We start from the raw sequence: 23,449 nt of genomic DNA, 5'->3' as shown, positions 1-23,449 counted from the left end.
AAAAATACCTTTCACATAAATAGTAAAATCACGTTTTTGGAATATACTGGTATATGCTGAAATATATGTTGAAAAGGCATACCATGGGAATTCTCTTGGCACCAGTACACAAAATCATTTCTAAAATGGAATGATTGGTATAAACAGATTACACAATAATTGGGATATTAATTCTTTTGGGATTTAAAGTGTGAACTAACCTAACTGTTACATCTAAGAGTTAAGCTGCTTCTTAAAAGGGTGAGAGAAAAGAAATAACCTTATGTAGTCTGCAATTATACATACCACATACTTTCCAAAAAGGGGGGAAAAAAAAGACCTGCATGGTCTCAAAAGATGATTTTTTTATTATTCAAATAAAAGTGCACTGCATTACATCTGAAATATAAAAAATGTATCTGAAAAATGTTCCCAGTACAGACTTCTAAAACCATGGTATTATATTTAACAAGCCTGACCCCAAAAACTAAATTAGGAGCATTCCAATCAATAGTCCCCTGTCCCATAGCTTTGAAGTAAAAAAAAAAAAAAAAAATAGTTTTTCTCTCTGTTTTTTAGCAAGACACCCTATCTTAAGAAACCCACTGTTGTGAGTCAACACAAGGTCATGTGTTGTGATAAATACTGGGTGGTATCTGTTATCTAGCAGGATTATTTTAATTAGAAAATAACCCTAGTAAACACAGAAAAGAAACTAAGCAAAAAGTTATAGGATAGTGGCAAAAGTCATACATAAAATACTCTGTTAAATAGCATTATACCCCTTTCTTAGTAAAGTGCAATAATTTTATGTCATAGCTACATTTATTTGTAGGATATCATTTAGCTTTTCCTTTAAATATGGTTGTATCAATCACAGACAGGGAGAAAAACAAATTTATGTATTTTAAGACCACCTCCTAATTAAAAGATACAAATGTGTTTATAAATTTCTGGATATGTTTGATAAATCTTTTTACTCTTTACTTAGGTAACCAGAGTAAAAGAAATCATTTCATTTTCTTGAACAGTCAAGGAACCATATTAATATTGTTAAACTGGGTGATCTATCTGAATTTTAGTTAATGTTTGTTTCACCAATGAGGAATTATGTCTATTATTTTTTAAAGACATTACTTCACTTTTATGCTTACTTTCTATTTCAACCATATAATTTATTGTATCACATGAGACAGGGTAGGACACATATTCTTCTTGGAATATGTTACTGTTTATTTTTTCAAGTGAAATGAATAGATAAATCCCACTGAGTAGTTTAGTGTGGCCCTGTGTCTTACATAAACAGGTTAAACAGGATGCTTTATTTTGTAACCTGTGTATTCATGTCTACCATAAGTTGTCTTAATGACAAATGCCAAATTTATTACTTGCCCCAAGTTAGCTGTTGATCCCTTTCACTGATAATATACAAACAAGTGTAGAAATTAAGAAGGCTTTAAAATATGGAAAAAAAAAAACTTTAAATTATTGAAAACTGGAATTTTTATGTTGACTCCTGATGACTCCAAACCCAATGTTAAGAATCAATATTATCCAATATAAAATAGTACATTGAATTGTTTAATAATAAACAGTATATTAAGAGCTTGTATATGCTGACTGGGAACCAGTGGTGGCTTTTTAAATTCTCAGAAAGACTGAATGTTTTATGATTAGAAGAAACCACAGGTGATGACGCAGATTCTCCATCTCTCTGTAGCAGCCATTAGAGTAAAAATCTTTATAGAATTATTTCACGATCAGAAAGAAAATTTTACTGGTATTAGTGGCAAGGGTGAGGAGAGAAACAAAAGAGTGAAGAGAGAAGTGTGTATTAGTTTTTAAAAGTGTGACAAGGTAATAAAAAGACATGAAAAAGTGTTAAAATTTCTTACTCTATATGTGCCTTGCTGCAAACAAACTCAAAAGGAGAGCAGCACGGGTATTTTAAAAGCCAGCGTCGGGAAACATTCACTGATAATGCCCATTGTTTTACTTTATACTTAAATTACACAAGCAGAAAAGTTATACTTATTAATAGTTTAATGTATGAAGGAAACATCCAGATTTCTGAATATGAAGGTACATATCTCACATTAATTTAAGTCTACGTAAAGTAGAGCCTCTATACTGACATATTGAAATTTACTTTCTGCTTAGCCTTTTCTGTTATGTAAACAATTGTACATTTATTTGCCATTCTAAAACTTCAGGATCAAGTTTACATAATTTTGCTAAATTTCCGTGTTTGCTCAGAAGCAGTTTACAGTACTAAAACCAACCAGCCAAAGAACAGCTTCAACAGAAAGTTATGTCCAAAGGCGAAGAGGGAAAAGAAAAAAAGAAAAATGATAAGAAAAAGGCTAACTAAGGTAAAATGGATGATGATGGGGAATGGGCAGTCACAAATGTTCACAGAAAATAGGTCAGTTAGTAAGTTCTTCTGCAAAAAGCCTACACACTTCAGTCAAGCACATCAGTAGAATGATTTGGGAGCATAAATTTTTTTTTCGGCCACTTGTGATTTCCTCTGAATGAAAAGGAATCTGCAGGCTAACAAGCTGATCCTCATCAGCCAAGCTGGTTCATATGCACACTGTTCATGTGAGGTGCCCAGGGTCCAGTCCACACCTATGAATATAAAGTACATGTTTTATTAAATATGCATTTAACATATACTTGATTAAAATAAAACTCTTAAACACTAAGGAATATTTATGAACTAAACCAGCTAAGTTTCTCAGTTAATTGGCAACATACTGGGAAACAATAAAGAAAGCAGTGATAAACCACTATTATCTGTTGTTTTCCTGCCTCTACTCTTATCCCTCGAACAGGATCTGAATTACCATCATTTTTAAAAAACCGTTATCTGAGTACATACAGGTTGATGATTGTGGAATGAAAATCAGGTATTAAATATACACCACAATAAGTTAAAATATACAACCATCTCTAAGCATTTTCACAGTCACATAATATTTTGACATTTATAATACTTTTAGTAAATAACCTCTAGATGGACCTTTTTGCACAACTAAATTTTGATACATAAAGTTACAAAACTTTACAACTTAAAATTTTTTACCTACCACCCAATGGAATATATTATGTCTTTCCTAATTTTGGCCCCAAACCACTACCTTTGGTACCCTTTTCCATATCCCTCTGCTATATTTCAGCTATAATAAATTTCCCTTAATTTCCCCAACTGCCCATATTCACCAAACTCTCTCACAACCATGATTTATCTCTATTACATTTGTCTTGGCAGCTAGGTGCTATGCTTAGTTGCTCAGTCGTGTCCAACGCTCTGCGACCCCATGGACTGTAGCTCATCAGGCTCCTCTGTCCATGGAGTTCTCCAGGTCAGAATACTGGAGTGCATTGCCATGCGCTCCTCCAGGGGATCTTCCCAACTCAGAGATCAAACCCAGGTCTCCCGCATTGCAGCTGGATTCTTTACTGTCTGAGCCACCAGGGAAGCCCCTTGGAAGCTCATAATCATTAAATAAATGTTCATGGAATGATCAGCCTTACCGTTTGAGGGCCATTATTTTCTGTGGAGCTTGAAACCATCTTTATCAGGGAATTCCAAGAGGGGTCCGCAGCATGAGGGCCATTAAATATGGGTCCTCCAGCACCATCAGGAAGTGGTGCTACTGGAGGAATCATTGCATTCCCATACACAGAAAAAGGCATACCCTTAAAAAAGAAAACAAGGATTATGCACATTGAAGTCACTGGTTATTATTTTTCCCAGTATAATCAATACCCTAAAATTGTACTTGAAACTTCACCTCATTTTGGAACATGTAAGCTATCTAAGTGATTTAAAAATTATTTTCCAATATGATTTCTTCCAGCATTAGACAGAAGACAGTGTAAGCCTAGTATATAAAATCTTTTGTCCAAAAACATTTCTCTAAACAACTCAGACAAAATCAGGATTTATAAATATTTATATTTTAGCTAGATTTTCACCTATAATTTCAAGCCAAAGCTCCAGCACCATTTCACAAATGCTTATACATGGGAAGTAAAATAAGGCTAATAATCAGAAAATCATTTAGAACTAATGAACATGCTTTTAAATCACCATTACCCCAACTTTAGGAAAGTCCATGTATCCTGCAGGAACATGCTGATGGAATGTACCAGAAGGAGTTACAATTCCTGTACTCTCTCGCTCCATTGCTTGATGCTGTGAAAACACTCCTGGATCAGACATTGGCCTGTGAATCATAGGATTTCCCATCCCAGGGTTACACCAGTCTACTTTGTCTGAGGGAAGATGAAGAGGCAGAAAAAAATAATTGGAGATATTTAAAATCAGAAAACAGCAAAAAAAAAACTTAATATATGTCTAATATTTTCTACATTGGATGTGAATTCCTTCAGAATAATGACCTACTTTTATATCTTTACCACAATATTTCCATGTTTGTAGGTAGTGAAACAACAGCCGCATAATGTAACCTAAACAGTTTGTGTTACAAAACAAAAAAAAAGCTAAGATAAAACTAAAGAGCCCCAAAGGAAATATTAATATTTCCTTAATATGATGAAATGAAGAAAATAATATGCTTGCATTAAACTATACTCAGCAATGATTAACTCAGTGAGAGATCACAGGTGAACAAAAAAATTTTCAAACTCTTAAATAAATTGATTAGTCAAAATGAAGAGATATGAACACATATTTTCTTAAAAGAATGTTTATGATAATTAAATACTGCTTTTTATATTAAAATTATTTAAATATTTTAATATTTTGGTTAAATATATAAACTTAACTTCCAATAAGCAGAATAGCATACCATACCTTGATTGCCAGCAATCCCTTCAAAGGACCAGATGCCACTGTGTCCTACTGATGTGGACAAATTACTCCCAATAACAGATGGAGCTGAAGTTCCAGTTTGCCTGATACGTGCAGAACGTTCCGTCCCAATAGGGACTGGAACTTTTCTATCCTGAGAGACGTTGCTGGGCTTTTCTGACCCTAAAGGTACTGATGATGGGGCAGGAGAAGGTGCACGAACTCCAGAGGATACTGACTGTGCAGGAGAATCTAGAGAAAAGATATTGGGAAATAATATACACTGTCTCTATAGAGCCTGTAATTTTATAAACAAAATTTTAGAAATATGAGTATAATGCTTACATAATAAATTATGTATATTAAAATCTGGTTAAAGTTCTGTGACTTTGCAGTCATTTTTTAATTTGGCTCACAATTTTCCTATTTAGTTTTGGGATAGTAGAATGCGAAATGTGAATGATGCCTGCACACTAATTAATATTTAAATTAATTTGCCCTTGACCATAAGTAAAATATAACACCAGAGCAATGAGAAGACAATGTTTAAATTAAAAAGAAACAACAATGACAACAAAATGGAGGTGGGGAAAATCACTGATTGTATTGGCAATTTTCAAACTATTTTCCTTGGGAATATTTGTCCCTTGGTTGTATGTTAAAAAAAAATAAGTAAGTTTCTTTAAATCAGGACTTCACAGAACTTTAATATGCTGATAAAATACCAACAGAAGGCTATGTTTCATAACCCAACTGATTCACTGTACCTTGTGGATATGCCACAGAACACACTCTTAGAAGTGCCAATTTAAGTTTTACTTATCAAAACAAGGCTAGTTCTTAATACACAGAATTTGGGAATATTCATTAGTGATTTAGTCTCTTTATACACTATAGTGAAGAAAGTGAAAGAAAGTGAAAGTCGATCAGTCGTGTCCAACTCTTTGTGACCCCATGGATTATACACACAGTTCATGGATTTCTCCAGGCCAGAATACTGGAGTGGGTTGCCTTTCCCTTCTCCAGGGGAATCTTCCCAACCCAGGGATCGAACCCAGGTCTCCTGCATTGCAGGCAGATTCCTTATCAGCTGAACCACAAGGGAAGCCCAAAACAACAACAACAACCTTCTTTGGAGTAGAACTTGGGATATATTTCAAGCTCTTTTACTTTTTTTAATACATGCCCAGATGCTCAGTAGTGTCTGACTCTTTGTGACCCCATGGACTGTAGTCCACCAGGCTCCTCTGTCCATAGAATTTTCCAAGCAAGAATACTGGAGTGGATTGCCATTTCCTTCTCCAGGGGATTTTCCCCACCCAGGGATCGAATCTTGATCTCCTGCATTGCAGAAGGATTCTTTACCAACTGAGTCACCAGGGAAGCCACCATAGTGAAGAAGGAAAACCAAAACCAATCATACTTTTCTTATTAGAGTCTAAATATAAAGCATATTTAAAATTAAATACAGGCTAAACTGTAGAGGAACTTGAAGCTTAAAAAGTCAAAACAGTTACCTGCATAGTGCATAGCTACAATTTATTTGAAAACAGAAAAACTGGTTTAAATAACTATGAACTGAATCTTTGAGGGCTACATACAAGATGAGATTATGAAGAAGCCTATATGTAAAGACAGTCAGTAGTAAGAGGACTGACAAGAAACAGACTATGAGTGAGAGACCATAAATCCTTTAAAGAGAGAGAGAGATAATAGCTGTCTCAAATCTTAGATGGTTTCAAAGATCACCCTGCATAGCCTTAAGGTAAGCACCACTTTCCTTGAGATTCCCAGGTCTACAGTCCTTGCTACGAAAAGAGCCTAATTATAATTTTTCTTCTTATCCCTAATTATTATAATTTCTTTAATTAGAATAAACAAGAAAAATCTAATTCAGAGTCATGTTATTAAATATGCTAACTTATAGAGAAAAAACAGATTTTATAGGTTTTGTTGGAATACAATCTTGGGAATCTGTTTTAGAAAAAAAAAAAATACAAGTACAAAACTCGGTACAGGACCTTGGCAGGGCCCCTTGCAAATGAGATACCCTGAAACTTAAATTTCAGTAAATCCACTTCAGTTCTGAATTCAAATTGGAAGAGCAATGTGACTTACAAATGGAAAGAATGCTCCTGCAGGAAAACTGCACTGCACTGTCACGCCTCAGTTCAGTGCTAACTGAACTACAGTAGATCATGAGATGACTGTGGTTAGTTATGAGTAACAAAACTTTTTTTTCAAGGTTAAAGAAAACAGAAGAGAAAATAGCAGCATGAAAAAAAAAACAGCAGCATGAACATATACTGCAAGGATGTAAGTACTGTTTTATAGATATATTTCAGTCACACACAGGTATATGCATACTGAGTCATGATGTAAAATTAATTTTTTCCTTAAAAAAACCGTCATTATTATTATTTTTACTGCTTTTGGATACAAAAGAGCCTTATAAGATTGAAATGTCAAAGTGACCCACTGACTAGATTTGCCAAAGCCTGAAACTCACAGAGCACCAGTGATCAGTACTCAAAGCACGGACGGGTTGAGCACTGACAGGATAGACCTTAGCAGTCTGAGTGGGATACGGGCTCAGGGGATCTCTGCCTAGCCTGTATGCAGAAGGATCTTGGGCATCACCAGTCTGTTGTTTTGCAGCCTTGGGAAGGTTCTCTGCTTTCTTTTTTTAACTTTTTTATTTGGAAGTAAGGGACCCATGTCCCCCATATCTTAGTTTAATTTGCCCGAGTCCTAATATCATGTCCTGACATCCTATAGAGGAGAAGGGAAAAAAAGAAGTGGAATGCACGGAGAAATGTTGATAAAAGCTGTTTAAATACCTAAAACCAGATAAATACATTGTGAAGAATAAGTAATGCTTTTTGGGTTAGTTTTCCAACAGCATGCAGAATGGCAATTTTTATGAAAAATATATAGATAAATATGAAAAACAAAATTCTAAAAGACTACCATAAATAAACAAAGCTATGAAATGACATTTATGTGAACAGATAACATAAAGAATAATCAGAAGTCAGGTAAAACAAACTAAATGGTCATTAAAAAGTATTAAGATTTTTATTAGTAGTAGTAGTACTGTTAGTCGCTCAGTTGTGTCCAACCCTTTGTGACCCCATGGACTGTAGCCCACCAGGCTCCTCTGTCCATGGAATTCTCCAGGCAAGAATACTGGAGTGGGTGGCCATTCCCTTCTCCAGGAGATCTTCTCAACTCAGGGATTGAACCTGGGTAGGTAATGAAATGCAAACTAGTTAAAAGTTCAGTAATAAAAGGAAAAGTCTGAGAATCTTGGCTGATCAACCAGTCTAAGAGTTGCAAAATGATGACTCAAATTGTAATTCCTTTTACATTTATGAGTTGTCATTATACTGTAATGACATTGTAAGTCCCCCGTCTGCATTGTAAAATTTTATTTATAACCATTACATATTCCATGGATTGTTTTATCCAGTGAGCTGACATTATTCATTTTGATGGTTAAACTGTCCTGAATTTGGCTAGTGGGAGCTCCTTCAAGCTATATGCTGCATTCCTCTGACATGCCCAACCATCTAAACACGTAATTACTTTCTGACACTACAAGACTTTTTGCAGACTTCTCTTATACTCTTCCTGCCCCAGCTCTCAAATCAGCTATTTCCCCAACAAGCCCTAGTTTCTTTTAGTGGATTAAAACATTTAACAGACAGATCTGGATGCTGAATGTGCTTACTGCTACTGAAGATCCATTGCTTCTAGGCCCTTTTCAGTAGATAGTTCTGGGGGGAAAATGGCAACTTTATGTGATTCAATCCAAAACATAACATCATTTTAAAATCATGAGTTCATATTGATCCTCTAATTCCAATACAATTTCATAGCATTCTTCCTTGCCTTACTCTACATTCTTCTCTTCCTATAATCAGAGCCCTGGATTACATCATTTTCAATATTCTTATTTATTCATTTGCTCAGCCCTATAATATAACCCGCATAGGTTTAAAATCACTCATCCATAACATAAAATACAAATGTCCTAAGTAGAAGTGAAGATTTTGTCTGTAGTCTGTTTGTCTTTTGGGTTTACAAAATACTAATGTCTTCAAAAGTTTTTAGATTGTTTCTTTTTCATTTAGGTTTATGTTAGTAATTTAAAATGCAGATAGGTTTACTTGTTTTTATTTATATTCAATTTGAGTGTTTTTCCTTTCATCAAGGTTGGTTCTGTTTTAAATTTGTGAATATTAATATGGTTACAAAAACAAAACTATTATTTCTACTGAGATAAGTTCTCCTTCTTCCCTGTTTCCTTACATTCTGCCTCAAAGTCTGATGAGGAATAAAAGCAGTTTCAAAGTAAGTGCCCACAGATTACTTTACAAATTACAAAGGGAAAAATGATAATTTGATAGTGTAGAAACCAAGTGATCAAAGTTAACAGCACAAACTGACATTTTATATTTTCTAATGTAATACCGTGAGAAGGCTGCAACACTAATAGGAATATTCCTGTCAAAAATACATAACTTAAACTTAAAAATGAAGAAATATCAGAAAAACAAATTGAACCATTTTACCAAACAACTGATCTGTAACCTTAAAAAAAAAAGCTTTCTTTGAAAGATTCATAAAGTCTAAGCAAACAGTTCCAGGTTATTTGAAACTAAAAAGATATGGGAATTACATGCAGTCTGTGACACTGATTTTAATCTTGAAAAAGAGGAGATAATAAAGGCATTATTGGGATAACTGGTGAAATATGAGTATGGACTATATATTAGATAATAATAATGTATCAAAGTAAAATTTGCAGAAGTTGATAACTGCATTGCAGTTTTGAAAGAGAAAGTTCTTGTGATTCTAAAATATTATAATCTGGAGTATTTAGGGGAAATCAGTCTGTATCTGCAACTAACTGTAAAATGGTACAGTAAGAAACCCCTGCAGATGGTGACTGCAGCCATGAAATTAAAAGACATTTACTCCTTGGAAGAAAAGTTATGACCAACCTAGATAGCATATTCAAAAGCAGAGACATTACTTTGCCAACAAAGGTCCGTCTAGTCAAGGCTATGGTTTTTCCAGTGGTCATGTATGGATGTGAGAGTTGGACCGTGAAGAAAGCTGAGCACCGAAGAATTGATGCTTTTGAACTGTGGTGTTGGAGAAGACTCTTGAGAGTCCCTTGGACTGCAAGAAGAGCCAACCAGTCCATTCTGAAGGAGATCAGCCCTGGGCTTTCTTTGGAAGGAATGATGCTAAAGCTGAAACTCCAGTACTTTGGCTACCTCATGCGGAGAGTTGACTCATTGGAAAAGACTCTGATGCTGGGAGGGATTGAGGGCAGGAGGAGAAGGGGACGACAGAGGATGAGATGGCTGGATGGCATCACTGACTCGATGGACGTGAGTCTGAGTGAACTCTGGGAATTGGTGATGGACAGGGAGGCCTGGCATGCTGCGATTCATGGGGTTGCAAAAATTCAGACACGACTGAGCGACTGAACTGAACTGAAGAAAGCCCTACAATCCCTACACACACATATTTTACACACACACACACAACACACACACACTGAAGAAAGCCCTACAATCCCTACACACACATACTTTACACACACACACACTCTTTCTTTCTCTCTCTCCTCTCACACACACACACAGATACTCAGCAGGGAAAGGGAGGAATGTGGTAATATGTTAACAAGTAGTGAATGGGCGTGGGGGAAATATACAAGTATTCTTTATGCTATCTTAAAGGACCCTAGAGATATAAACAAATGCAACATGTTTACCTTAAAAAGAAAACACAACACATTTACCTTAAGTGGTTCAATGTTCAAAAGCAGAAAAGATCTATAAAAATGTTTTATGACAACTGTGTGTATGTGTTCTTAGTTGTGTCCGACTCTTTGTGACCCCATGGATTGTAGCCTGCCAGACTTCTCTGACCGATGGATTCTACAGGCAAGAAAACTGGAGTGGGATGCCATCACCTCCTCCAGGGGATTTTCCTGACTCAGGGATCCAACCTGCATGTCTTATGTTTTTTGCACTGGCAGGTGGGTTCTTCACCACTAGTACCCCTTGGGAAGCCCCATTGATCTTCCTTATAATGAACTAAATAAATAAATAACCATATTCCTCCAGTACACAAATTTATGTTGTATTGAATACAGCTTTAAATAACTGAGGCTGTAACTTTTTATTATAAGCCAGAAAGTTAAGACTAAAATGTCATAATCAGTTATTCCTTATAGTTATATTTACTTTCAATGTTCTATTAATAGTTTAAGTTTACATAAACCAGGCTAAATAGCTGTGTTATACTATATTCACTTTTTCTCAATTATGATTCTTAAGAAACTTTCTTCAGCTTTTTCAAAGATAGGTAAAGTATCCTCAATAGGAATCGCTATGAACTTCTCTTTTTTCTTGGTACCTTATTTGCATACTTACTACATTATTTCTGGCATGTTTTTGTCATAGTCACTTATTTATTTTTTTTTTCTTAAACCATTTATTTTAACTTAGGACACCTGTACAAGGATATATAATATTCCATGTGACAGTCTTTGTTATTTGATAAACACAAGAAAAACTATACAATATATACATTCACTATATATGTTCATGCTTTCACTGGCAGACATGCAAATCTCTCAAATATGAAATTTTTTTAATTCTTTCACTCAGTTGACCAGTCTCTATTAACTGAGCTCTAATGTTGTTAGAAGAAATTGTTAAAACTTAAAAAAAAAAACAAAAAAGGATTCTTACTAAAATTTCCTCAAAGTGAAAGCAATTTGATGTCTTTATCCTCACTAAATAAATAAATAACCACAAATACAAAAAATCCTACTACCCTTATTACAGAAATCTCTTAATGTGAGTTGAATTCTCTGTTTATGTAGCAGATGAGATTTAAAGTAGACAAAAAAGTAGCCTTATACTATAAGGCTACAAATCCTTCTTCATAGAAACTACATTCTCAAATCTAAAAGTAAATGTAAATCAACAGGTGACAAAACAAGACTTTTGATTCTCAAAAAATGATCCATCTTAGAAAATACAATATTCTAGATTTGATAGAACTGAAGTTGATTCTAATACTTTAAAAACCTGGAGAATCTATTTAAATTTCTCCTAATTTCAGATTGCCAAGAACATAAATTACAATTTTATAGTATTTATTTATTTATTGAGGTATAAGATTTACAACTTTTTGTTAGTTTCTGGCGTGTAATACACACTCTTCTCCTTTTGCCTTCAATCTTTCCCTATACACACACACACACACACACACACACACAAACACACAAACACACACACATATATAGGTACATGTACATATATACTGCTTTCCATATTCTTTTTATTTATGGTTTATTGTGTGCTAGTAGGCCAGCAAATTTGGAAAACTCAGCAGTGGCCACAGGACTGGAAAAGGTCAGTTTTCATTCCAATCCCTGAGAAAGGCAATGCCAAAGAATGCTTAAACTACTGCACAATTGCACTCATCTCACACTCTAGTAAAGTAATGCTCAAAATTCTCCAAGCCAGGCTTCAGCAATACATGGACGTGAACTTCCAGATGTTCAAGTGGGTTTTAGAAAAGGCAGAGGAACCAGAGGTCAAATTGCCAACATCCGCTGGATCATGGAAAAAGCAAGAGAGTTCCAGAAAAACATCTATTTCTGCTTTATTGACTATGCCAAAGCCTTTGACTGTGTGGATCACAACAGACTGTGGAAAATTCTGAAAGAGATGGGAATACCAGACCACCTGACCTGCCTCTTGAGAAACCATATGCAGGTCAGGAAGCAACAGTTAGAATTAGACATGGAACAACAGACTGGTTCCAAATAGGAAAAGGAGTGCATCAAGGCTGTATATTGTCACCCTGCTTATTTAACTTATATGCAGAGTACATCATGAGAAATGCTAGGCTGGAGGAAGCACAAGCTGGAACCAAGATTGCTGGGAGAAATTCAATAACCTCAGATATGCAGATGACAACACCCTTATGGCAGAAAGTGAAGAGGAACTAAAATGCCTCTTGATGAAAGTGAAAGAGGAGAGTGAAAAAGTTGGCTTAAAGCTCAACATTTAGAAAACAAAGATCATGGCATCTGGTCCCATCACTTCATGGCAAATAGATGGGGAAGCAGTGGAAACAGTGTCAGACTTTTTTGGGGCTCCAAAATCAATGCAGATGGTGATTACAGCCATGAAATTAAAAGACGCTTACTCCTTGGAAGGAAAGTTATGACTAACCTAGATAGCACACTGAAAAGAAGAGACATTACTTTGCCAACAAAGGTCCATGTAGTCAAGGCTATGGTTTTTCCAGTGGTCATGTATGGATATGAGAGTTGGACTGTGAAGAAAGCTGAGTGCCGAAGAATTGATGCTTTTGAACTGTGGTGTTGGAGAAGACTCTTGAGAGTCCCTTGGACTGCAAGGAGATCCAATAGTCCACTCTAAAGGGGATCAGTCCTGGGTGTTCATTGGAAGGACTGATGCTAAAGCTGAAACTCCGGTACTTTGGCCACCTCATGCGAAGAGTTGACTCACTGGAAAAGACTGATGCTGGGAGGGATTGAGGGCAGGAGGAGAAGGGGACCACAGAGGATGAGATGGCTGGATGGCATCACTGACTCAAAGGACATGAGTTTGAGTGAACTCCAGGAGTTGGTGATGGACAGGGAGGCCTGGTGTGCAGAGATTCATGGTGTTGCAAAGAGTTGGACACAATTGAGCGACTGAATTGAACTGAACTGAAGTGACTTCAGTCCCATTTCACTCTTTGTGACCCCATGGACTGTAGCCCACCAGGTTCCTCTGTCCATGGGATTCTCCAGGCAAGAATACTGGAGTGGGCTGCCATTCCCTTCTCCAGGTATAGTATTTAACTTATTAAGAGATTTAAAACTTAAAAATTCCAAACTTCGAAAAACTTTAAAACTTTTTTTTTAAGGGAACATAAAGGCAAACTCTTCCTCTAGAATTACTGTGTATTACTCACCATTTGATGCTGATGAACATGGAGTCAACAAACTAAGTGGGGAAAAATGTTGTCTGTTAAAGTTAGCAGCTGTGGGTGCTCCTCCAAGGGGTGCCCCAGGTCCATACATTTGACCTCCTGAAAGGTTTGAGGCAAAGTTTCCCAAATGTGTAGAGGAAGGTGTTACAGAACCATATGGCGAGTCCATATTGACAATACCTACAACGTAGAAGATAAATCATAATTTATAATAGTTACCCTTAAGATATGTAACTAAACTAGAAAAACCTAGAATTCCAAGAGGTTCCTAATAAATGCAAATATATTTTGGATTATTAAAAAAATTTCTCCTTGTTTACTTCTTCCAGTTCACTGACTCATTACCTCCCCCTTTATTTTATAAAGATAGCTATAAAAAGGAAATTAACATGAAAAATATTTTATATTTAATGTTAATTTTGGCAGATTATTACTATAGAATACATGGAGATTTAATATAACACTAAAATTTACATAGGTTTGGTGGGCAAGGAGTTGGATCAAATTTTATCTTTAAAAAAAATTATAGAAATCAATCATCAATCAATTAAAAATAAATAAACATTAAAAAAAAACACTTAAGGGGAGGGAGGGATGAGTAGGCAAATCACAGAGGATATTTAAGATACTGAAAATACTCTGGATGATAGAATGATGGTGAATACACATCACTAGACTTTTGTTCAAATTCACAGAATGTACAGCATTACAAGAGTGAACCCTCATGTAAACTAGAGACTTTGATAAGGATGTGTGAACGTACGTTCATCAATTGTAACAAAAGTACTACTCTAGTGTGGGATGTTGGTAATAAAAGAAGCTATGCCTGTATGGAGGCAGATGGTATGGGAAATCGTTGTACTTTTCTCTCAATTTTGCTGTGAACTTAAGAGTGCTACTTAAAAAAAAAAAAATCTTCAAAAAATGAAATAAAAAAGCTACAGAAAAAAGGACTGTAGATATACTCTTGTAATAAAGAGATCTGATGATCAGCACCTTAACTAAAGTGACCATGCTTTCCATAGCTAATTGAGACAGTCTGTTATTGAGTGCCTCCTGATATGATGCAGTGTGAGATTCAAACATTACCTATCTGATGTTCCTGCTAGAAATGTTTAACCAGAATGTAACCATGGATTGATAAAACAGGCAAATCTGAAATGTAGGACATTCTTCAAAGGATTCAATATGGATAAGAACAAAAGAAGGTGGTGAGATGTTTTTGACTGGAGGAGATCAAAGAGACATAGTAGCCAAAAGCAATGTGTGAACCTTGATGGCTGCATCAAAAGGAGAGAAAATAGAATGTATAGGCATAAAGGATATATCTGGCACGATGGTTTTACATATTGGGTGCTATTACTGCATTAATTTTCCCTTTCTAGGGTGTAGAAATAGTGGTATAGCTGTGAAGGCAAATGTGCCTGTCTTGACCTGAATCTAATACTTCCCTCTGATGGACTCTCAAGTTGAACTTCATGGCTAATTTTGGCTCTAATCACTGTATACCCCTTAAAACTTCACCTCCCTATGACTGTGTCCTTTTCCTATACTTTTCAAAAAAAACCAGTATTTCCTTTTTCTCTAAATCTTAATTTTAGTATGTTTTTAACATTTAGTAATATTACTCATAGTTTTACATTATTAGTAAAAATAATGGTCATTATACATAAATATAAAATGGAAGTTGATGGAAAATCCCAAGTCTTCCTGGTTAATTCCCACCCCCTCTGCCCCCCAAAAAACTAGCTACTATATGGCAAATATCCTTTCACATGTTATCTTTAAGCATATATTCACTTTGTGGTGGTGGGTGGTTTAGTTGCTAAGTCGTGTCTGACTCTTGCGACCCCATGGACTGCAGCTCACCAGGCTCCTATGTCCAGGGATTTCCCAGGCAAGAGTATTGGAGTGGATTGCCATTTTCTTCTCCAAATTTTACTCTTTCTTAACCCATTTCTGACAAAATGTGGTCTACTGGAGAAGGGAATGGCAAGCCACTTCAGTATTCTACCTTGAAAACCCCGATGAATAGTATGAAAAAAGGCAAAAGATAGGACACTGAAAGATGAACTCTCCAGATCAGTAGGTGCCCAATATGCTGCTGGAGATTAGTGGAAAAATAACTCCAGAAAGAATGAAGAGATGGAGCCAAAGCAAAAACAACACCCAGTTGTGGATATGACTGGTGATAGAAGCAAGGTCTGATGCTGTAAAGAGCAATACTGTATAGGAACCTGGAATGTTAGGTCCATGAATCAAGGCAAATTGGAAGTGGTCAAACAGGAGATGGCAAGAGTGAATGCCGACATTTTAGGAATCAGCAAACTAAAATGGACTGGAATGGGTGAATTTAAATCAGATGACCATTATATCTATGACTGTGGGCAAGAATCCCTTAGAAGAAATGGAGTAGCCATCATAGTGTTAACAAATGAATCCAAAATGCAGTACTTGGATGCAATCTTAAAAACGACAGAATGATCTCTGTTCATTTCCAAGGCAAACCATTCAATACCACAGTAATTCAAGTCTATGCCCCGACTAGTAACACTGAAGAAGCTGAAGTTGAACGGTTCTATGAAAACCTACAAGACCTTCTAGAATTAACACCCAAAAGGGATGTCTTTTTCATTATAGGGGACTGGAATGGAAAAGTAGGAAGTCAAGAGAAACCTGAAGTTTTCAGGCAGATTTGGCCTTGGAGTACAGGATGAAGCAGGGCAAAGGCTAATAGAGTTTTGCCAAGAGAACGCACTGGTCATAGCAAACACCCTCTTCCAACAACACAAGAGAAGATTCTACACATGGACATCACAAGATGGTCAACACTGAAATCAGATTGATTACATTCTTTGCAGCCGAATATGGAGAAGCTCTATACAGTCAGCAAAAACAAGACCGGGAGCTGACTGTGGCTCAGATCATGAACTCCTTATTGCCAAATTCAGACTTAAATTGAATAAAGTAAGGAAAAGCACTAGACTATTCAGGTATGACCTAAATCAAATCCCTTACCATTACACAGTGGAAGTGAGAAATAGATTTAAGGGACTAGATCTGATAGAGTGCCTGATGAACTATGGTCGGAGGTTCGTTACATTGTACAGGAGACAGGGATCAAGACCATCCCCATGGAAAAGAAATGCAAAAAAGAAAATGGCTATCTGACGAGGCCTTACAAATAACTGTGAAAAGAAGTGAAAAGCAAAGGAGAAAAGGAACAATATATCCATTTGAATGCAGGGTTCCAAAGAACAGCAAGGAGAGATAAAAAAAGCCTTCCTCAGTGATCAGTGCAAGGAAATAGAGGAAAACAACAGAATGGGAAAGACTAGAGATCTCTTCAAGAAAATTAGAGATACCGAGGGGACATTTCATGCAAAGATGGGCTCAGGACAGGACAGAAACGGTATGGACCTAACAGAAGCAGAAGATACTAAGAAGAGGTGGCCACACAGGAGAACTATACAAAAAAGATCTTCATGACCCAGATAATCACGATGGTGTGATCACTCACCTAGAGCCAGACATCCTGGAATGTGACGAGTCAAGTGGGCCTTAGGAAGCATCACTACGAACAAAGCTAGTGGAGGTGATGGAATTCCAGTCAAGCTATTTCACATCCTAAAAGATGATGCTGTGAAAGTGCTGCACTCAATATGCCAGCAAATTTGGAAAACTCAGCAGTGGCCACAGGACTGGCAAAGGTCAGTTTTCATTCCAATCCCAAAGAAAGGCAATGCCAAAGAATGCTCAAACTACCGCACAATTGCACTCTTCTCACATGCTACCCAAGTAATGCTCAAAATTCTCCAAGCAAGGCCTCAGCAATATGTGAACCATGAACTTCCAGATATTCAAGCTGATTTTAGAAAATGCAGAGGAACCAGAGGTCAAATTGCCAACAACTGCTGGATCATTGAAAAAACAAGAGAGTTCCAGAAAAACATCTGTTTGTGCTTTATTGAGTTTGCCAAAGCCTTTGAGTGTGTGGATCACAATAAACTGTGGGGAATTCTGAAAGAGATGGGAATACCAGACCACCTCACCTGCCTCTTGAGAAACCTGTATGCAGGTCAGGAAGCAACAGTTAGAACTGGATATGGAACAACAGACTGGTTCCAAATAGGAAAAGGAGTACGTCAAGGCTGTATATTGTCCCCCTGCTTATTTAACTTATATGCAGAGTACATCATGAGAAATGCTGGACTGAATGAAGCCCAAGCTGGAGTCAAGATTGGCAGGAGAAGTATCAGTAACCTCAGATATGCAGATGATACCCCCCTTATGGCAGAAAGAAGAACTAAAGAGCCTCTTGATGAAAGTGAAAGAGGAGAGTGAAAAAGTAGGCTTAAAGCTCAACATTCAGAAAACTAGGATCATGGCATCCAGTCCTATCACTTCATGGCAAACAGATGGGGAAACAGTGGAAACAGTAGCTGACTATTTTGGGGGGCTCCAAAATCACTGCAGATGGTGACTGCAGCCAGGAAATTAAAAGACGCTTTTCTTTGAAGGAAAGTTATGACCAACATAGACAGCATATTAAAAAGCAGAGACATTACTTTGTCAACAAAGATCTGTTTCATCAAGGCTATGGTTTTTCCAGTGGTCATGTATGGATGTGAGAGTTGGGTTATAAAGAAAGCTGAGTGCCAAAGATTTGATGCTTTTGAACTGTGGTGTTGGAGAAGACTCTTGAGAGTCCCTTGGACTGCAAGGAGATCCAACCAGTCCATACTAAAGGAAATCAGTCCTCAGTGTTCACTGGAAGGACTGATGTTGAAGCTGAAACTCCAATACTTTGGCCACCTGATGTGAAGAGCTGACTCATCTGAAAAGACCTCGATGCTGGGAAAGGTTGAAGGCAGGAAAAGGGGATGACAGAGGATGAGACGGCTGGATGGCATCACCAACTCAATGGACATGAGTTTGGTTCAACTCTGGGAGTTGGTGATGGACAGGGAGGCCCAGCGTCCTGCGGTCATGGGGTCGCAGAGTCGGATATGACCGAGCAACTGAATTGAACTGAACATATTACCTAGATGTTACATTTTTTGAAAAGTGAAGTATTTTCACTAAATTCCAACTTTAAAAAATTAAATAACAGATATTTCTCCAAGCAGACATACAGATGGAAAAAGCATATGAAAAGATGCTCAACATCACTAATTATTAGAGAAACACAAATCAGAACTACACGAGGTATCACCTTATACTGGTCAGAATGGCCACCATCAAAAAGCCCATAAACAATAAATGCTGGAGGGAGTATGGAGAAAAGGGTACCCTCTTACACTATTAGTAAGCATATAAATTCATATAGCCACTATGGAGAACAGTATGGAGGTTCCTTAGAAAACTAAAAACAGCTACTATACGATCCCTGGTCTCTGACTCAGAGGTAAAAGAATCTGCCTGCAATGTGGGAGACCTGGGTTCAATCCCTAGGTCGGGAAGATCTCCTGGAGAAGGAAATGGCAAGCTACTCTAGTATTCTTGCCTGGAAAATGCCATGGACAGGGGAACCTGGCAGGCTACAGTCCATGGGGTTGCAAACAGTTGGACACGACTGAGCGATTAACATACTATGTGACCCAGCAATCCCACTCCTGGGCATATACCATAATTTGAAAAGATATATTTACCTCAATGTTCACTGTAGCACTATTTACAATAGCAAGGACATGTAAGCAATCCAAATGTCCATCAACAGAGGAATGGATAAAGAAGATGCGGTACATATGTACAATGAAATATTACTCGGCCATAAAAAAGAATGAAATAATGCCATTTGTAGTAACATGGACGGCCCTAGAATTGTCATACTGAGTGAAGTCAGACAGAGAAAGACAGATATATGATATAGTTTGTATATGGAATCCAAAAAAAGAGAATAAATAAAAAAAACTTATCTACAAAACAAAAATAAAGTTATAGATGTAGCTCTGTACATATGTAGAAAACAAAACTTATGGGTACCAGGGGGTAAGGGACCAACTGGGAGATTAGGATTGACATATATACACTACTGTATATAAAATAAATAATAAGAACCTACTGTACAACACAGGGAACTTTACCTACTCCTCTGTAATGGCCTATATGGGGAAACAATCTTAAAAGGAGTAGACATATGTATGTATATAACTAATTCATTTTGTTGTACACTTGAAACTAAAACAACATTGTAAATCAAATATACTCCAATAAAATTAAAAAAAAAAAGAATTACATGTATTAGCATATGAAGCTTTACAATAAATTATATCGATTCTATTGTTTTAGTATTCAAGAGAAACTGCTTTTGAAAATTCACAAAAAATGTTTCAATCAATTCCCAGCAAAGAAATATTTACTGATCATGTTCATTACATTTATGTGCTAATAGGTAAACATAACACTCAGTTCCCATTAGTCCCAGAATGTCATCTCTTCAATAACACACATCAAGTTGGCAACCTTTCTGTAAAGGCATAAATAATATTTTTAGACATCAGTAAAGCATGGAAATAGAAAAAGAACATTATTGGAAAATTGTGGAGTATGAATAAAGTCTCTAGTCTAGTTAATTATAGTGTTCCAATATTAATTTCTTAGTTTTAATAAATTTAAATAAATAAATATATTTAATAAATATATCATGTTTATGTAAGATGTTTACATTAGGGGAAGTTGGGGTAATTATAGAAGAACACGTCTATAAAAAATATTTCAAAGTAAAAAGTTAAAAAAGAAAAAACAACCACTCAAAACCAGATCTTTAGATCTTCTTTAACTATCAGCACTGCCCAATAGAACTTTTTATGTTAACAGATGTGTTCAACATCTGCACTGTGCAATATGGCAGCTACCAGCTACATCTGCTCATTAAGTAAGGACTTGAAATACGATCAGCCTACAGACACTATGGAAAACAGGATGGAGGATCGTCTTAAGAACTGAAAATGGAACTACCACAATGATCCTGAAATTCCTCTTCTGGAAATATATTCAGAAGAAACAAAAATATTAACTTGAAAATATACCTACACTCCCATGTACATAATAGCATTATTTACAATTGCTAAGACATGGAAAAAAACCTAAGTATCCATTCATGGATGAATGGAAAAGAAGTTGTGGCCCACATACACTTGTTTTTTTTAATATGGCTGAATATTCCACTGTGTGTGTGTGTGTGGCATATAAACACACACAGTGGGATGTTATTCAGCCATATATATATATTAAAAAAGAAGGAAATTCTGCCATTTCTGATAAATGGATGTGCCATGAGGGCATCAAACTAAGTAAAACAAGTCAGACAGAGAAAGACAAAGTTTATATTTTCATTTATATGTAGAATTTAAAGCAAACAAACTCACTGAAAAAGATCAGATTTGTGGATATCAGAGGTGGGGGGAGGTGCAGATTGAAGGTAGAGTTGACTGTAAAGCAGAAGTAAAATAAAATTTTAAAAATATGTGGTAGTTTTTATTTGAAAAAGCAAACTTTTGATGGCATTATCTTATTAAATTAAAATATAAGAGACTGTTTTTTTATTTTGAGAGAGAAAAATGTATTTGATGAAATTTACTTATGGTAAATTTAAGGTAAAATCCATTGCAGTTTCTAAAAATATTAAAAAAAATAATAATGCCATACTAAATACACTCAATACTCACAACAGCATTTGATTTAGTAAAACAGTTTGTCCATCTGGCCCAGTAAGAGTAAAAGTACTAGAAAATAACCAGAGTTTTTGCATCATCTGTGTAAATGAGCAGGTGAAGAATGTCAGAAAATACAACCTTACCTGAGGGACTTGGAGCAGGTCTCTGTAATGGTGGTCTGAAACCTGGAGCTTTAGAAGTATCAGATTGATGTAAGGGATCTGAATTTGGCAAATATGAGGATTTTCCTGATAGCATAGATTCTGGTGTTGACTGAGATGAAACAACAGATCCTCCCCAGAAGGCATGAGCAGAAGTCGGGCTATTTTCAAACAATGTGCTAAAGGGCCCAAATGGTAAGGGGGCACTGAAATTGGGAGCAATAGGTTTATTTGCTGGATGTACTGAATTTTGACAAGCACTTTGTGTACTTAAGGTCGAAGGTAGCTGGACAGAGGAGGGAACACTGTGAGGTCTTTTAATGTGATTGACACTGAGGACTGCAACAGATGAATTTTGCACTGGAGCTGGATTCTTGTGAGGGGCAGTTGTGCCATGAGAGGGTGGTCTAATAGCAGGTGGTTCCATTTTAGGAGGAGGCTGGGAGCATCCCATTTGTGTCTGAGGCATAGGGTAAGTCACTGGGGCAGTAGAAGGCACCGCCACTGGAGCAGAACTTGTGGTTGCTAAAGAAGGGACAGTCATTCTGCCTTCCGGGGGAGGAACCTGAGACTGCTGAAGAGGTGGTCTTGGCTCCTGAGAAGCAGATCCCGGAGGCTGTTGCTGAGTAGAATGAACTGATGAACTCCCAGAAGAACTGCTGCTGTTTGGAGGTCTACTGTTTGTTGTTTCTACTACTGGTGGACTACCTGCTTCCGGCTCAGAGGAAGATGCCCCTTTATTTGGAGATGCTGTTCCACAATCCAAAGGGCTGTTTCTAGAAACTCCTCCTGGCTGGGCTGGTGGTGACGGGGAAGATGGGGATGATACTGGGTAGTGTTCTTTGGCAGTAGGCATAGGATATGTGGCATTTGTGGGTGCAGTGCTGTTGTTGCTTGCTGTGGTTGTGACCGTTGTGGTGGTGGCATTGGATGTCTTCACAACTGTGACAAAAAGCTGCCTTCTAACAGAAGGTGAACTCGGACTGCCATTTGTAGATGTACCAGGCACCGTTGAAGCTGATGAACTGGTTGTAGTTGTTGGACTTGAAGTTAAAGAACCTGCTGAATTCACCTGAGAACCACTGCTATTCTGATTGCTATGGCGAGGCACCATGTGAGGCTTAGGCGAGTTAGTAGCTCTGGCAGGGCTCAAAGGCCTGACAGGAAAAGGACCCCAAGTGGATTGAGCTGGTGGAAAAGTACCTCCAAAGTGGGTCATGGGCAACCTTGGTGGACGGATCTGCTGGAAAGTCTGAGCAGCAAGCAAAGCATGTGCAAACTGTGGAGGAGGATATGCTAATGGAAGAGAAACTGGAAAACCAGGCCTCACATTATTCACTGGATTCTTAATGGTTTTGTGAGTAGATGCAGAAGAAATTGCAGGCACAGTAAGTGCTGTGGCAGTTTGAGATGTTGATGACAGAGCTACAGTCGTCATTTTAATTCCCATTAAGGAACTGTTAGCAGCAGTGGTGGTAGGTGCTGATGACCCTATTTTGGAATTTGCTGAGGAGCTTTTCAAACGATTCTTTGGAATGAGTTCATCAATTTCTTTGTCTGGATCCTTGATCAGAGCATTGATCAACTGAGTTGCCTGTCTTGTTGATTCAGTGCCACCCCTACAAATGGACCAAAAAAAAAAAAAAATTAGGTCCAATTTCCCCTTTTTAAGATATATAAGGCCTAAATTCATTTGTGTGTGCACTGCATATGTATGCACATATATACAGAGAACAGATAAAAAGCTAAGCAGCAAGTTTTCTATTTTTGAGGTATTTTGCAAG

General features: G+C 36.9%; 1 protein-coding gene across 13 annotated transcripts in view; it reads right to left on the bottom strand.

Moving 5' to 3' along the window:
- Window positions 1-2,004: 2,004 nt before the first annotated feature.
- The window catches only part of ANKRD17 (ankyrin repeat domain 17), a 166,172-nt gene continuing 144,727 nt past the window's right edge, over window positions 2,005-23,449 (bottom strand). For 11 of the 13 annotated variants that reach the window (XM_044945787.1, XM_025289918.2, XM_025289926.2 and 8 more), the window contains 6 exons: window positions 21,648-23,284; window positions 13,829-14,026; window positions 4,805-5,053; window positions 4,085-4,263; window positions 3,520-3,684; window positions 2,005-2,610 (listed from right to left, as the gene is read on the bottom strand). In XM_044945787.1, coding sequence (XP_044801722.1) covers window positions 2,551-2,610; window positions 3,520-3,684; window positions 4,085-4,263; window positions 4,805-5,053; window positions 13,829-14,026; window positions 21,648-23,284 — 2,488 coding nt within the window. In that variant the 3' untranslated portion in view covers window positions 2,005-2,550. Of the gene's footprint in view, window positions 2,611-3,519; window positions 3,685-4,084; window positions 4,264-4,804; window positions 5,054-13,828; window positions 14,027-20,066; window positions 21,280-21,647; window positions 23,285-23,449 lie in introns of those variants that run through there. The other 2 variants (XM_025289919.2, XM_044945792.1) reach the window with 2 other exon arrangements.

This window comes from Bubalus bubalis, chromosome 7 (genome assembly GCF_019923935.1).
Source record: "Bubalus bubalis isolate 160015118507 breed Murrah chromosome 7, NDDB_SH_1, whole genome shotgun sequence".
NCBI classification, from domain to species: Eukaryota; Metazoa; Chordata; class Mammalia; order Artiodactyla; family Bovidae; genus Bubalus; species Bubalus bubalis.
Note: the sequence above shows the minus strand (reverse complement) of the source record. Positions and strands in the feature narration are given on the sequence as shown.